Genomic DNA, 16,850 nt, shown 5'->3' with positions numbered 1-16,850 from the left:
AGTACAGATTTCAACCAGCAGCAGAAACGAAAGGCGAATCATGCCGGTTGTGGGTTGAACGAGGGTCACAGACAGGAATACGCCAGCCATAGTGCTCCGTGGTGCAAGATAACGGCTTACTGGAGACGGAGAAGTCTGGCTCCAGGTCCAATAAGTCTTCGTTGGTGTCATGACTGTCCAAAAGTACCTGAACAGCCGAGCCGTGGCGGCACACAGGTATGTGACGTGTCAGAGGGGAAACGAGCCATTCACATTTCCACAAACCTCACCGCACTTAAGGGACTGTTCTTTACTTGTCAGGGGAGGAGGGTGGCTGGTTGATTTTAGGTTGATTTTGTATTTTATTTATTTATTTTATTTTCATCTCCCCTATGTTAATCACTTATTGATGCTGTTTTTGAAGTATGAATAGGTCAATAAGTAATTTATTCCATGAAATATCATTGATGTATTATAGAAAAGTGATTTATCTTTTTACAAATGACAGAAAGCACATCTGCCTCATTTTCGCTGTGGTATCCTGATACTAATCAGAACCATGATATTTTCACTGGTATCATACTGTGGGTCCCAATTTTGGTACCGTGACAACACTACTACATAGTAGTGTCTACTTGATTTGTATCTGTGCTGTTCAGATTAATATGACAGGTATTTTTTTGTTTTTTGATAGTGTATATTGCACTAGTAGTTTAACACTGTCTTGGAATTTAATAAACATTGACAATCAATTTGAAACCCTTGCAGTTGCATATTTGTTTTCAGGATGGGATTTTTCCTGTTAACAGGATTTCCTGCTTTTCTGACCTTATACTTACCTCAAGTTGCCTTTTGGGACATACATGCATACGTATGTACATATCATACTTGCCTGTAGAGAGGAGTTTATTACAGCCTCATATAAAATCAACAATAATGATAATAATATTAAAGCAAACAGAGCACTGGTATCGGAATAGTATCGGTATCGGCAGATATCCAAATTCAGGTATTGGGATCGGATCAGAAGTGAAAAAAATGTGGATTGGTGCATCCCTAACAGGGTCCAGATATCTCCTTAGTCAAGAGTTCAAGGTCCACACAATTTAATATATTCAGCTTCATACTTGTGTTTGGCCATGTAGTCCAGCTAGTTTGCTGTGTCTGTCAAGCAACTGTCTGATAATCACTTAAGCGGGATTTATACTTGTGTGGAAGACCCTACGCCGTAGCCTACACCGTTGTGAGCATTTATACTTGTGTGGTGGTGTGTCTGTGTCACTCTGCAGTTACACCTCCAAAACACTAGGCAGTGATGGGGTTTCTGTGGAGTGCTGTTAAGTTTACTTGATTCAAAACACAACTAAAACACACATGAAACATGGCTTAATAGAGACAATTTCAAACACAAATACAGCTTCACTATAGCTCGCAGCATTCACAGACAAAGTATTTGTCTTTTGCTGAACACATTTTCCCTCCAAATACAACATGCTAATGTTATAAGCACAAGCCTATGGCATTTTACATTGCATAAATTGGCCTACAACAAGTGGAGATTTCCTCTGCTCATATGAAACCTGGACAAATTCCAAAGTGTAAATCTGAAGGATAAATTACACACAAGACTTAAAATGCTATTTTTGTTGAGGCTTTATTATCTACACAATTTATTGTTTCTTATCTGTGAAATTAAAGTACCGGTAGAGTCACAAGTCAGTCTTTAAATGCTTTGCTTAACTAAAGACTGATGACTTTCTCCCTGATTTTGTGTTTAGATGGGCGGATACAATTTCAGAGTTTAAAAAAACTCCCTACGTTGCAGAACCAATAGTAAATCCGCAGGGCGGTTCTTCGGTAGCTCGCTGAACTCTTGTGCTCGTAAACATAGTCCCACTAGAAACACGTGTAGTGGTACAAAATGGCTCAGCCGCGCTCGCAGAAAACGCCGTCAAAGTTAGTGGATGTTTGTCGCGTTTGCGGTGACACATTCTCACCAACTAAAAGAAACAAACATAATCTTTTACAAGGCCATGACTCATCCGTCCGGCCAGACTATAGAGGGAATCGCCCTGTTGTTTACAAATACTTCCGGGTAGAAAACCAGCAGAGCATTTAGCTATATATATATATAAAATCACATTTTTCACATCACTGTATCACCGTGTAGACTAATCTGATGTTTGTAAAGTCTATAAACACAATGATTGAACAAACATTACTATTTCTTAGCCGTTAGCGGTGTCTGTAATAGGTAATAACTCATTAAACGGTCCGTGAAAAAAATATTGTTTCCAGCGGATATCTTAGTTACAACATGATTGAGCTAGCAAAGCAGTTTTGTGTTGCTATGTGTGGTATTTATTCAGTTTTGGGAAATCATGATGTCTAGAAAGCACCAGTGGCTGCAGCTGATAGGGACAGCTAACACTAGCAGCAAAGCTAACATCAGGACGTCATCTGTTAAAAGCCTCCCGTTGTCGGATACGTCATGAAACTACTCCAGTTAGCTCAATCATGTTGTAACTAAGACATCTGCTGGAAAAAATATTTTCTTCACGGATGAGCACACGTTTGATAAAACGGAGTTTAAACTTTCGGCATCCATTTTCAAGCTCTCTGTGTGTTTGTTTCCTTGCAGATAAGAAAAGGGGGAGCGCACATTTCCGAGAAGGCGTGTTCTTCTCAAAAATGCAAGAGGCGTTGCTTTGTTGCCGGCAGTTTTCGCCGGTGTGTTAAACACACTTTAGAAAGGAGTGTCCCCAGACTATCAGAAGGCGGAGATCTCTGATTGTCTGGTGGCGAGACTAAAGTACTGGTAAATAAAAGTTTCCTTTCCACTGAGGGAAAAGGTTTCAGCATACAAAAGTAGACAGGAGGTCTGCGTTGCCACAATGTGTGGTACATTTTTGGGGAGGTGCATGTTAGGCTAGTATAGTATAGTATAAATTCTGCCTCCTTGCCTTACTCTACAGTAGAAAACAGCACTTCAAAATAAAAGCTCTGTGCTGGAAATTCACTATACTTAAAAATAAAGTGTGTTTAACATACTTGACATGTCACTTGTAGTTCATTCAGAATGGACCTGTGACCTACTTTTGGACTGAGATGCACTAGTTAGGAACCACTTCCTTAAGGTGTATTATAGACCTACATAAGTGGTCTATGCCATTATGAGCATTTCTCTTTGTGTAGTGGTGTCTCTGCATTGCATTTCAATTACACTTCCAAAATGCCAGTTGGTGGTGGGCTTTCTATGCTACTGTGTTAAGAGTGTTTTAGCTAACACACCTAACACACAGGCCTATCCTCAACAATGTTTAAAAAGTACAAAATTCAGCTTCATTTCAACTCACAAGCATCATTGAAAAAACATTCTTCTTACACTAGACACGTTCTCTCCACAAATACAACATGCTAACATTATTAGCATTAGCCTATTGCTTAAATTAGCCTATCAGCTAGCAGAGGTTTCCTCTACTCATATGAAGCCAGGATAAATCACACACAAGATTTAAAATGCTATTTTGTGGGGGCTTTATTGTTGACACAATTAATTGTTTCTTTCATGTGAAATATGCATCCACTGCAGCCCGGCCATCTACATTTGAGTCTAGTTTAAATGGCTCTTTACGTGTGGCAAAAATGTGGCTTGCAATTGTTTGGAAAAGGGGTCATGAAGTCGGGACAAAGGACATACAGACATGCATGTCTGAGTTTTGAAAGTCAAAAATAAAATGAGAGAAATGGGGCAGCAGGGGGGCAGCACTGTGGTTGCAGCACAGTCAGGGTCTAGTGAAATCAAAGCACATAATGTCTCCACTCTGTAATTAGTGTACTGGAATGTGAACCCCTTCACTGATAATAATTACAGGTGCTCCAGTACGACACACACCCACACACACACACACACACACACACACCTATTTGTGACTGATAGTTACATCATCAACATCTGTCACAACATTAAAATTAATGGCTTAGCTTTTAAAAGTTTATTTTTCTGGCATTTTGCTTTTATTAGTTAGTTGACAGGAAAGGGTAAAAAGAAATGATGCTGCACTTACGTATGCATTGGATACTGCCGGGACCAACTGCATGCCCCATTTTTCGGCCCCAGATTTCACATTATTCAAGAATTACCAAATTGACATGTGAAACTGAGTATGATGTAATTTTCATGATATTTTCGACCAAACCAATTATTTATTTGTTTAATCGAAAACATATTAAAGAGATGAAGAGGGCAGTTCACAGAGATGTCTGATATTTGGTAGCTTGTGATGAACAGTTTTATTAATTGGCAACTGAAGCATCATCCAAGACAGCACGACTGGAATGCCAATGCCTGTCGAATATGCTGCTCTGTTTTGCTCATTCAAGGATTTGCTCTCTACTTTTTGCACTGGACTCACCCCTGCTCAGACTCGCACACTGCAGCGATGCACAGACTGAGCTCGGTTCACCCTGCACACACGCTGCATGTGTTTTTAGCTTTACACTGTGAGTAAAGTCTTGCCCTGGAGTCTCACAACACCGGAGGGATTAGAAGCCGACTTGACGACCGCTGACCTGCCTGCTCCTTTACAAGGAAAGATCAGCTATCAGGCTGCTGCTGCTTTGTGCCCTGCTGTTTGAGGGTTGTGTCAGGGATTCCTCCATAAGTGCACTGGGGTTCACCAAGCAGTTGGGGGGCAAATAGAGGTGGGAGGGAGTCAAGCCTCTGGGCCATCCTTGGCGCTGTCATACGTTCCCTGAAAAGACTGGACGTCATCTGTCAAAGCCCTCATCAAAGATCACTTTCAAGCCCCCCAAGCGGGACACACTTTCATGCGTGCTGTGACCAAATGGAGGTAGTGTTGCCATGGATACTGCCGCGAGCAAGGGCCAGTACCAGGTTTTTCTAATCAGGCTTGAAACAGGCTACTGGCAGGCTTAGTGGTTTGCAATGACTCTGACAGCCATGTCATACAACACAATTTACAGAATTGCATAATTCAATACAAATCTACTCAAACACATGTACAACAGAGGCTCAAAACAAAACATTACATAATCACTCCACAAACTACAAACTCAGAAGGAATGACGGAAGTTTAAACAATGCATTCAACATGATGTCGATGATGTTGTTATATAATATGGTTTATATTAACATAACCACCATGAGATGGTTGCTGAAAAGCTAAAACCACATAAGACAACACAAAAACAGAAGAAACAGTTAATGTGTAGCGGGAGGAGTTTTAAAAGGTGAATAAGAGAAAAATATGACGAGTACGGGAAAAAGGAGGAATCAAAAAAGAAAGTTTGGCTGCAGAAGGACAACGGAGTCAAGAGTTAAAATACATATTTGGAGCAAACAGATCAGATCATGTGCACGGTGTAGAAACTGCACGAAGTTCACAATGACAGGAGAAGCTGCTCCAGAGGACACAAACTCAAGGAAGGCGTGGTTTCAATCTTAGGCGGAAGTGAAAGGGGTGATGGGAAGTTGCTTTCAGATGAGTGTGAGTATGTTTGCGCATGCATGTGTATAAGGGTGGAGCTCCATGTAACAGGATCTCGACATGAAGGGAAATGCAGGCTCAGTGCAACTCTCTAATGAGAGGGAGAACCTGATCAGAGTCAGATGGGGTGCCCCGAGCGCACAGCCCCCTGCAGAAAGTGCCGCCCGACACCCTTTGTTACCTCCAAGTGAGCTGAGACCAGCCCATGAACCATGTAACTAGGTGGTTTCCAGGTTAATGAAAAGCTGTAACTCCGGTCCCACTGTCTCTCTCTCTGCTAAACTGACGACTACCCTCCCTCCCCACCCTGCATCGCACCCTCCATCTTCACCCCCACATTCCTGCCCCTGCCCATGGAGGACGGAGAGAGGGGGGGGTCAGGGGCAATTAAGGGCTTACTTTTTGTGAAGCATGCTACATTTATATTTTGGTTTGATTTTTATCCAGAGTGACTCACAATGAAAAAAATGTTTTAATGTCTGGATACATTTTTATTTTTGGATTCGGCACATTTAAAGGCAACACAGATTTAAAAAAAAGTGTCACACACATGTGGAGTAAATAGTTGTCATGAACTTTAAATGGTTCCTTAAAACTAATTTTGGTGCACAGCTCCTCTCCAACATGCCCTGCTGTATTTCCAATATGATTTCAGCTATTTTGCCTTCATCCAACCTGATGTGCTTGTACTGACACTAAGTTTAGTCTGTACGTTGATGTGTGTGCATTCTCATTGAAAAAACTTCTAAACATATGTAATCAAAACGCTTCTCTTTGTTTTATATCATCGTAAACGGAATATAATATAATATATTTCAGACAAATCAAGCACTTGAGATGGGCATATTTCAATATTTCTCATAAAACTCTAAGGCTGGGCGAAAAAAACAATCCCGAAAGGAGATCTCAATAAAATGTATGTCGATGGCGATGATAAACTATAGTAATTTTTACTCGATATCGATAGACCGAGACGGATCCAAACAGCATGTCATGCAGCAGAAGTTAATCTACAGTGTTGGGGGATGCGAATCATTGTACACGCCCATTTCTCGCTGCAAAGTTGCGGAGGAATTGAAAGTAGCGAGGACATAATGAAAAGAGGGAAAAATGAGTGGACGTCAGGAGCAAAGTAGCAGTTAAACTGAAGAGGAGCTTGTGTTATCCTCAAAAAACGGATGAAATTGTGGATAGAAAAGGTTACAGAACGTCAATAATTTGGAAGTGGTTTGGCTACTCGAAAGATGACGACGCACAGACAGAGGCGGTCTGCAAAATATGTTGTCGGTTGGTGCTAACCAGGACGGGAAACACAACAAATCTTTTCCATAACCCGAAAAAGTGGCATCCCAGTGACTATACTCTGTACGTTAACATGCACGCAGTGGTCAAGCGAAGCTCATAGCTTGGCTCATCAGTCAAGTCGGACTTCTTGTCTTGTCTGAGCATGCAGAAGAGAAAATCGAATATCTGACCAAGTACATCTGACTCCGCCTCGATAGGCGGCGCTGTGTCCTTTTTAATATGGTGCATACTGAACTAGTTCCGGTTGACCCAAAGAGGAAGCTAACAACGCTAGCTGTCGGCTAGCTGTTTTTCCGGGAGTTACTGCACTGCTGCTACGTCATCTCCTTCTTCTTCCAGGTGAAAGCCCGCAAAAGAAAAAGTGATGCATGCACAGAACGCCGAGTCCGAATCCAGTCGGATTAAGTGGATACATGAGGCAATAGCTGGATTTTCAATCGAATTATCTAGGTGTGTTAGTCAAGCTACGGATAGTCTAATTTCAGTCGGACTAGGCTGTTTACATGCATTTAAAAGTCAGGTTTCAGTCGGACTAAGCCAATAATTTGATTTTCTCAAGCTGCATGTAAACGAACTGACTGAGGGCATGAAAGCGATCGAAAAGGAACTATAACAGAAATGTAACAGACACAGTGTCATGCTTTCTAGCCAAATACATGGCGCCATGAACACCGTGTAGAAAGACGGGTTCAAGAAGTGAAGTGCTAGACTGCAGGTACGAGCTCCCAGGGAAGAAATATTTTTCTCAAACTGCTCTGCTCCAGCTTTACATCGAGGTCTGTGGGAAGCTGGAAAATAATTTGGTTTCTTCAGGTGTCTGACATTATCAGGATACTTTTCAAACTCAAAGCTTTATCAAGTTATATACTGTGATAAATATCTATCAATACTGGGAAAATTATCGTGCTAATATTTTTTGCCATATCGCCCAGCCCTATATCTATAGCCCTCTATCTAACAAGCAATTGATCATAGAGAAAACACTCCTAAATTACAGTCCTACTTGTGGTACGGTCAGTTCATACCACAGCTGATGCTAGCCAAAGAATACTTCACCCGTAAAACAACCACTTGTATACTGAACCCAAAAAAGGCGAACATTCTTTGTGGATTAAAGTCAACAGGAACTGCGTTTAACAAGAGCAAAACTACATCAAAAAACATCTGTTTGCAAACTCTTACGCAACACCTGCCGTATAATCCAGGTCTCATTCATTCAGTCATATGCTCAGTACTTCCCACACACACGCATTTTGGCTAAAATGTTGAGATTTGAAACTCAGTATAAACAGTCTCATGCACGGCCGAGTAGCATGCCTGGGCACGTGCTTGCTCATGCACACTCAGGGTTTTTTTGTGGGTGAAGGTGTTTTCAATAGTAAGGTTTTAGGAAAAATGCGTGTGTGTGTAGGAAGTACTGAGCATACGACTGACGTGGATTACACTGCATGAGTTATGTGAGAGTTTGTAAACAGTTGTTTTGTTGTAGTTTTACTGTTGTTAAATGTGTACCTGTTTACTTCAATTCACATAGAATGTTCATCTTTTTTGGATTCTCCGTTTATCATGATGGTATGCAAGACAAACAAAGTTTTCTTCAGAGATTCCAGGCTACACGTGGTGAGTATTAGATAAACAAAGTGTTATTTTGCAGGTAAAGTATTTTTAATAGCCATTTGTCCAGTAAAGGAAGTCTTATGTGTGACACTGAACCTCCTCCAGCCTGTTTGTTTCGTACACATGCTTATCTCCAAATGGCCAATATAAATTTGTACGTGTTCAACTCCTTCACAACGATGAAAGAGGTAGTAAATCACATTGATGGAAGGTGGGCTCTGTAGGAGTCCCTTAGATGTAAGATAGATGTACTTGTTAGCAAAGGTGAGTAACAGGGGTCATGCTTCTATTGGTCAGTGAGCATGCAACGGGGAGTAAACTTGCAACAACAAAGGCACAAAGTGAATCATCTGACAGGACTTTCACTTTTACATCCAACATCTGAAGCACAGTCCAGTGTGGTCGAGTCAAATACTTTCTATCATTACCAAATAGCATTTTACCCATCAGCATTCTTAACAGATATCCTGAGTTAATTTTGTTATGAGCTTTCCTACTCTGCTTTAAAAATATCTCATTTGTGCTATCAGTCATGTTAGAAGCTAAATGTCGCCTGTTTTTCAAATGTGTGGAACACAGCTATTCATTTATCTGCCAAAGCAGTTGTCTTGGAGGGTGAATCAGTATTTATTTAAAGGAAAAAGCTGCCAACTGCTCCCGGCATTTTCTTTTTAAATTTTATTATTCATAACAGCAGTATTTGGCCACTGATGCAGTGCTTTTATACCAACTGCTGCAGCTAATCCTACATCTCCTCCCCTAAGAGAAAGAGGAGAAAGATAAACCCTCATTTGGAAAATAGGTAAACACCAGCTCCCAGGCAGGTACACATTTAGCCCAGTTTACCACGCAAAAAAAAAGGGGTAGAAAGAAAGGAGAAAAAAATTCCTTTGATTCTGAGATGGTGGAAAAAAGTAAATTTACTCCAGTTGCCGTTCAATTTGGACTGGTGGACATTAAAGCAGGAGTCGGTGCCTAATAAGAGCCATGCCTGAACGAGAGAGAGAGAGAGAGAGAGAGACAGAGAGACAGAGAGAGAGAGAGAGACCCAGTGGAGGTGTGTCTGTGTCTGACTCTCGGCTCCAAGGGTCCTGCTAATGGATTTCAGCTCCCTCAGTGTCCCAATTAGCTGGTATGCATGCTCGGTTTATGAATTCATGTGTGGATGTAAAGTGTGAGAACATGCATGTACAGAACGTATGCATATCTGTATCGCTAGTTTCAGTGTGTCATTCAATAAAAGCAGCAATCTCCCACTTGACATCATTTGAAGTTCACAATTACAAAGACTATTCTGTTTGTTCATTTTGTAAAAAGAACAAAAAACAAACCCACAGCCAAGACCGAAAGGAATCAATTTACTCATTCTCAGCAACAGAACGCCTATCAACATAAACACATGGCGACACAAACAGAAAACAAACAGATAAACCTGTCCTGTTTAAGAGCAGCTTTTACCACTTTTTAAGGAAGAGCATTACAAAGAAAATAGTGAGTGCACTTTTAACCCTGACCCCGCTTGAGGACGGACAGGCAGAGCTCAAGACTTACCTGTAATAAACCCCCATAGCTTCAACACGTGACCGTAAATCACACTGCGTGCCTTCAAAGTATCAAATATCAACTAATACAACACCGCTCACCCCTGGCTTTTATCCCCACATTTCCTCCTCTGTGTTCTGGTGGTGGCACTGCCTTCAAAGTGCAACCATCTCACTTTTTTAAAAGGCACGCCGAGCAATTTATTTACCAAGAAAGTGCTGCCGTAAATGACAGAAAAAGCAGCACAATTTACTGACAAGTAGTGAATGGGGCAGGGGGGCTAGGAGCGAAGCCAGAGGTCTTGGCTAGGCCTGTGAAAGACTATAAAGCTTTAGTAGTAGCCCACGACCTGTTTATGGCCGGCTGAAACACTGTGGTGTGAGGCTCCTGATCACTCAACAGCTCGAGACTGCTGCCACTCTTGCATAACGCACAAACAGAACAGGAGATGATGAGGAAAAACAAGCTGTTAGACACAGTGAGTGCATTTAGTGGCATCCGACTTATCCTGCAAGTCCCTGTTTTTGACAAGAACCACAGGCCATACCAAAAAAAAAAGAAGTAATAAGGTTAAAAAATGTGAGTGATTTCCAAACATCTAAAGTTAACATTGTGTGGGGGATGAATGGGTAAATGACGCATTTCATCATTTTCCATAAAAGGCTCTTGGCATCAGTGCCCATTGGTTTGGAGCATGACTGCAGGGCTGCCCAGCTGGAGGAAAAAAAAAGGCCTGGTATGCTCGGCACTTGACTACACAGACCCAAATACCCACCAAGAGGATTCAAGGCAGATGTGGACTAAAAATGCTGTCTTGGGAGTAGCTTATACGTTAGCTTAAGTTACACAAAATATGACTTCATGTGTGAGTTGGACAGGTTGAATAGGAGGCTTACCTTGTCTTCACTACATCGAGGGGATGCATCAAGCAGATCTCTACCAGACCTGAAAGGTAGAAACAGTCAGAGTAAGTCACTTTCTGATGTTGTGAACACACTAGTGGTGATACAACAAAGTTTGTTAAACTACAAAGTGCCAAAGTGAACTGGAACTTCAATTTAGTTCAGGGTTCAGAAGAAGACCTTTTTCAAAAGCCCACTTGACTGTTGCACTCCATAAATTTACATAAGGGCAATAACACACAAAAAAACAACAACTGAAAAATTAAAAATCGGATTGTGGCCTTTCATGACAACCATTTCCCATAAGCCATACAACATCACATGTTCATGGCATCACAGAAAAGACAGTGAGTTCAGACATGTCTATAATAACAGCTGAATAGAGAAGATTGCACAGAATGTTATCTATGAACAGATATCTGCATATGTATGCAGACTCTGTAGGAACCTGAACAAGATTTTGGTATCGTAAACATTCTGGTTTCTGTTTGAAGTCTGAGTAGTTTTGCCCAATCATGTTTAAGTGGCAGATAAAAAGTTCATGAGCAAAAGATGAGTAACACATTGGCTCAATCTCGGAACCTGTCAGCTATCGTATGACGATGATTTAATTTCAAGCATCACAATGTGATGATTGGTGCATTTCTCTGGCTTAAATCACTATTAAGTGAATATATATTTTGCACAGTTGGTCAATATGAGGGATTTAAAACTATAATGCAAGCAATGAAATAATTGCTAGATCAAATGATGATGAAAATAATCGTGTGCAGCCAGAGACGTCTCATCGGTCTGAAATGTCTTTGTAACATTGTTCTTTTTAAAGTATGCACATTACATACTCGGGCTTTACTAGGGTTTTTCTTTTTATGTATGACTGCAGTTATTCAATGGGGGAGATATCTTCATAAGCCATTTTTGGCCCTTAACCTTTCACCCTGCACAGTGTTATAACTTTTAATTTTAATTAAATTTTAAAATTAATTTAATTTAATTTTATTGCTGTTTAGTTTTTCATTAGTTTTTGCATATGAACGCCCTCCAGATTAGTGTTGTCAGGGTACCAATATTGGGACCCACTGTATGATACCAATGAAAATATCATGGTTCTGAGTAGTATCATGATACCACAGTGAAAATGAGGCAGATGTGCCTTATTGACTTATTCATACTTCAAAAACAGCATCAATCAGTGATGAACATAGGGGGGATCAAAATAAAATAAATAAATAAAATAAGAATCAACCAGCCACCCTCCTCCCCTGACGGTTCCTTCATAAGTAAAGAACAGTCCCTTAAGTGCGGTGAGGTTTGTGGGCTGTGAACGGCTCGTTCCTCCTCTGACACATCACATACCTGTGTTTGGCTGGCTTGGCTGTTCAGGTACTTTTGGGCAGCCATGACGCCAAGAAGAGGATATTATTGGAGCCGACTTGTCCGTCGCCGGTAAGCCGATGGCCGCCGTATTTGACAGGAATACATTAAGTTACTGTCTGTGTCTGTGACCCCCGTTCAACCCACAACCGATGGGACTGACCTTTCGTTTCTGCTGGTGGTTGAAATCTGTAGGCTGCTCGCATAGTGTGCTGAATGATTTAAGCCTATTTTGCTCGCTCAAAACTATGGATCGCCACACTGCCAACATTTTACTCCGCCTGTCATGGCATGCTGTATGATTGCGTTATCAAAACACGTCACTATTATTTGGCCTTGCTTTTAACTTATTCCACCGAATACCGAATGTGTGTTTTTTTGCAATATTCGGCCGAATATATTCGGTTACCGAATATTTGGTGCATCCCTAAACTAAACTAAACTAAACCAAATTAAAATAAACTAAACTAGGGCTGCACAATATGCAGAAAAAATTGATATTATGAATATATTGACAGATATTAAGATTGTGATATGAGTTGTGGTTTAAGTGGAAATGGTGATTTTCATATTTTATTTTTCCTGAAAATGTGATTTTTGCCAGAGTCAGTACTAAACAAGCATGTTCCCTTACGTCTAGAATAATATTTGCAGACTGGACAATCTCTGTAGCAACACAATGCTTCATGTAATATCACGTTGCGACACATTTAACCTTCATGAAAAAATTGCAGCTCCTGAGAATTGGATATTGCACTCAGCCATGTTAAGCTGTCTATTTTATTTATGTGTAATTAACCCATATTTAACCAAGTAAGTCCCGTTGAGATCAACAATCTCTTCTACAAGGGAGACAGCAGCACACAAAAAGTTACAGCCAAACAACCACACAATAAAAAACACAAAAGATATACAGTAACATGTAGAAATATTAGAACACCTACGCACAATGGCAAGACCCAACTGTTTCATTCATCCTTGTACTATATAATATAATATCTACAATAATTGTGCAGCCCTACTGTGCACCAGTCAAATCTGCCATGTGGACCCCAGATGAACTTGTACAACTGAACTGTACATATCTGTTTAAGCCCAGCAGGATCAGAAGGCAACATAAATCTGATCTTTCATGTCAAGTGTGACAGTTGAACTCAAAAAAATCTGATAAGAAAGCTGCCTGACTGCTGACTGGAGCAAAAGTCAGTGAAAGTTTGTTCATGAGAAGCAGTTTTTTAAAGTAAAAGTGTTGTAAATGCTCTTCTTGTTGCTTGATACCAAATTGTTTTGACAGACATTTAGTGCCAGCGCCCGCCAGCCTTCTAACAGAACCTTATCATCACACTGATTATCACTCTGCCTAATTTAAATGCCAACTACTTCAGTAATTCCTGGTGTTTTGAGCCTTGTACATTCAGCAAGAACATGGGTCTGAATGAGTGATCCAATGAGACTTCCTTCCAAAATTCCTGCGAGTGACTATAATTCTCGGCATTTTGAAGGGCTGAAGCCACCAACCATGTCATCCATGTAAACCCAGTAACATCAGCAGCGTGCCAGCAGCTGGAGAATCAATGCAGCCGGGTTGATCAGCGAGGGACTCTGAGGTTTCACACACACGCTAACTATGTGCATCTGTGTTGAAAAGCCACTGCTTTGGCACGGAGGCCTTCTGACTCAATCAAGTTTTTTTTTTTAAACTCACAATTCTCACTGAATCCCTCTTCTGGTGCCGTGCGGATTCCACTGTGTGTGTACACAGCTGCTGTGCAATATGGACTCTTTCTAATTTGCTCAATTAAACATATTGTCTATAAAAGAGTGTGTCTTCTGGGGTTTTTCCAGGGAAGTAATTATCAAGTAAAATAGCACAGGAAAAAATTACTTTGTCTACAGTTGCATCTTAATGTACGATTGGGAGGAACTATTGAACTGAGCTACCGGCGGGCAAGAGTCAAACAAAATTCCATCTGTCACGGCTCAGTTGACCTGACTACAGTTGTTAATGATACTGCACTGAAAAGGTAAATACAGGACTGCTCTGGATGGATAATTTTTTGGCCCTGCTATTAATAGGCCTGCAGTGAACATGAGGCGCATCAAATCTTTCAGCAGGTAATCGGATTACATGATGAAACCAAACCTGCTTGATCAGTCTGTGCAAACACAAAGATGCAGGGAAGTGACCAAACATGCTCCAACAGGTGATGGAGTGGTGGGAGAGCAAAGTCTGGGAGAAAGGCAGAGCTTCTGTAATCTCATGCAAACAGAACACTTGGATGCCAAGTGGGAAGTAAAAACAAAGAGAAGACCTAAAAAAAAAAAGAAAAAGACCCAGTTCTACAAAACGCTCCTGCAAACTTTATAGTAGAAAAACAAAGTTCTTGCACTGCATGTCCCGCTCTGCTTCATACAGAGGGAGTCTGTGGGAACTAGTTTAATTAATGGCAAATATTCAGTGGTGGAAGAATGATTTAGATCTTTTTCTAACATGAAGGTAGCAATATCACACTGTAAAAGTCCTGGATTCAAAATAAATTGTACTGAAGTAAAAGTACATTTGTAGTATTTGCACAAAAATAAAAAAAAAAAAAAAACACTTAAAGTATCAAAGGTGAAAGAATTCATAAGGCAGCAGACAGGCCCGTCTCATTGTAATACTGCTGTATCATATAATGCATCATCTGATTATTATAACATTACTAGTAATGTTGTAGTCGGCTGAGGTAACTAAAGCCTTCAAATGCAAATGTGATGGAGATAAAGTATCTTAAATTGGAAATGCTCAATTGAATTACATAAAAATTGTACTTAAGAAAAGTACTTGAATTACTGTAATTAGTTTCCTAACATCACTGCATATAGCAATGTGCAGAACTGCTGTTAGGGATCGCGGAGAGGGCTGGAGCCTATCCCAGCTGACATTGGGTGAGAGGCAGGGTACACCCTGGACAGGTCACCAGACTATCACAGGGCTGACATAGAGACAGACAACCATTCACACTCACATTCACACCTATGGACAATTTAGAGTCACCAATTAACCTGCATGTCTTTGGTCTGTGGGAGGAAGCTGGAGTACCCCGAGAGAACCCACGCTGACACGGGAGAACATGCAAACTCCACACAGAGAGGCTCCCCCACCCTGGGGTTCACACCAGTACAGTTGTCATGAACTGGGAAAATTAGCGAAAGAGACCAAAACCATTTATGTACATGGCTCTAAACATGTTCAGCACTTTAACGTGGAGCTCTATGGGGCCTCTAGTGGCCATTCAAGGAACTGCATTTTTGACACTTCTGCGTTGACTTTATTTTTCAGCTCCAGAGAGATTGCCACTTGGCTATCAACATTATTAAATCACTATTGTTTCCAGCTTGATCGCAATAAGATCATGATTTATTGTATAGTGACATATTATCAATTGTCCTCCATCTTTGATCACAGCACACATAGTAGGCCTTCAGCCATTAGCTAAATGAACGTTGGTCGGGATTGTCACTACACGCTACATGTATGATAATGGTGGGGCGCACAAAAATCTGTTTTTCAGCAGAGTTTGGCATTAATAAATACTTATATTGTAGCTAAAGGTTGCCAAATTTTCTTTTTACACGTATGGTACATGTCTCTCACACAAGTTAAAAATAGGTTTGAATCTGGAAAGTTATATAGGGAATACCATTGTAGATGCACAGACGGGTAGGACTAGAAATAGCAGCAGGAGTAGTAAACATATTAGTGACTCATCCCAGATTATCATGGTGGAAGTCGTGTGTCTCCATTTTCATCATCAACAAGCTAACAAACATCAACAAGATAAAATAAATTAAACATTATTTTCATTAATAACCAAAAGAGTGCACTGCTAATGGTTAATGTACCTGCAGGTGACTGCAGCAGCTGTGTACTTCACTTAAAATGATTCACACTAGATTTTGGGCCTCGTCGTAAACCTCATATTACAGGAACTCTAAAGGATACAGGTTAGCAAATGCTTCGTTAACTCAGAGAGGTAACAGTAGTTAACACTTTTTTACTAATTAACAGGCCTGCCCCACTGTGCCATTCACATACAGTGATTAGTTCAGTGTGTTCAGGTCCGTTCTCAGGCTGTCAGTGGTGGTGTCTAAGCACACTATGGTCCAGTGTATTTGAATGTGAGATTAACATCAGTTACTAATGCATGTGGTATCTCCAAGATGGCAGGTGAAGACGGATTAAGTGATGACAAGCGTGAATACAAAACAAGGTTGCGTTTTTTTAAGCATTTGTGTAACAACCTCGCAGACGAGACACGTTAAAAACAGCTGATGGCAGATGTGGTGACAGGCTGTAGATGTTGGAAGAAAAACTAAAAGAAGAGAAAGTGTGCCACCATAGCCGTAATTGACCTCCGTATGACATGTAGTAAAGCTCCTGTTTCACCCATGTTAAATTGGTTCATTTCTGTGTTGTTAAAGCAGTGGGTTAGTCAAATAGACCAACTAAAGCCTGGCCCACACTAAGAGATTTTTCACATCTTAGCAGGTGTTGAAAATGTTAGAGACCCCACAAATATCAACATATAATAGAGTCCCAATTTTAAAAAACAGAAATCTCACAAATCTCTCACAATCA

At 40.7% G+C, this 16,850-nt stretch overlaps 1 protein-coding gene across 1 annotated transcript in view; it reads right to left on the bottom strand.

The window, feature by feature from the left end:
* Positions 1-16,850, bottom strand: part of slc25a21 (solute carrier family 25 member 21) — a 138,746-nt gene that overhangs the window by 40,263 nt on the left and 81,633 nt on the right. Inside the window, exon 3 of the mRNA XM_033643058.2 lies at positions 10,850-10,898. Coding sequence (XP_033498949.1) covers positions 10,850-10,898 — 49 coding nt within the window. The remainder of the gene's footprint in view (positions 1-10,849; positions 10,899-16,850) is intronic.

Source organism: Epinephelus lanceolatus, chromosome 15 (genome assembly GCF_041903045.1).
Source record: "Epinephelus lanceolatus isolate andai-2023 chromosome 15, ASM4190304v1, whole genome shotgun sequence".
Taxonomy (NCBI): Eukaryota; Metazoa; Chordata; class Actinopteri; order Perciformes; family Serranidae; genus Epinephelus; species Epinephelus lanceolatus.
Note: the sequence above shows the minus strand (reverse complement) of the source record. Positions and strands in the feature narration are given on the sequence as shown.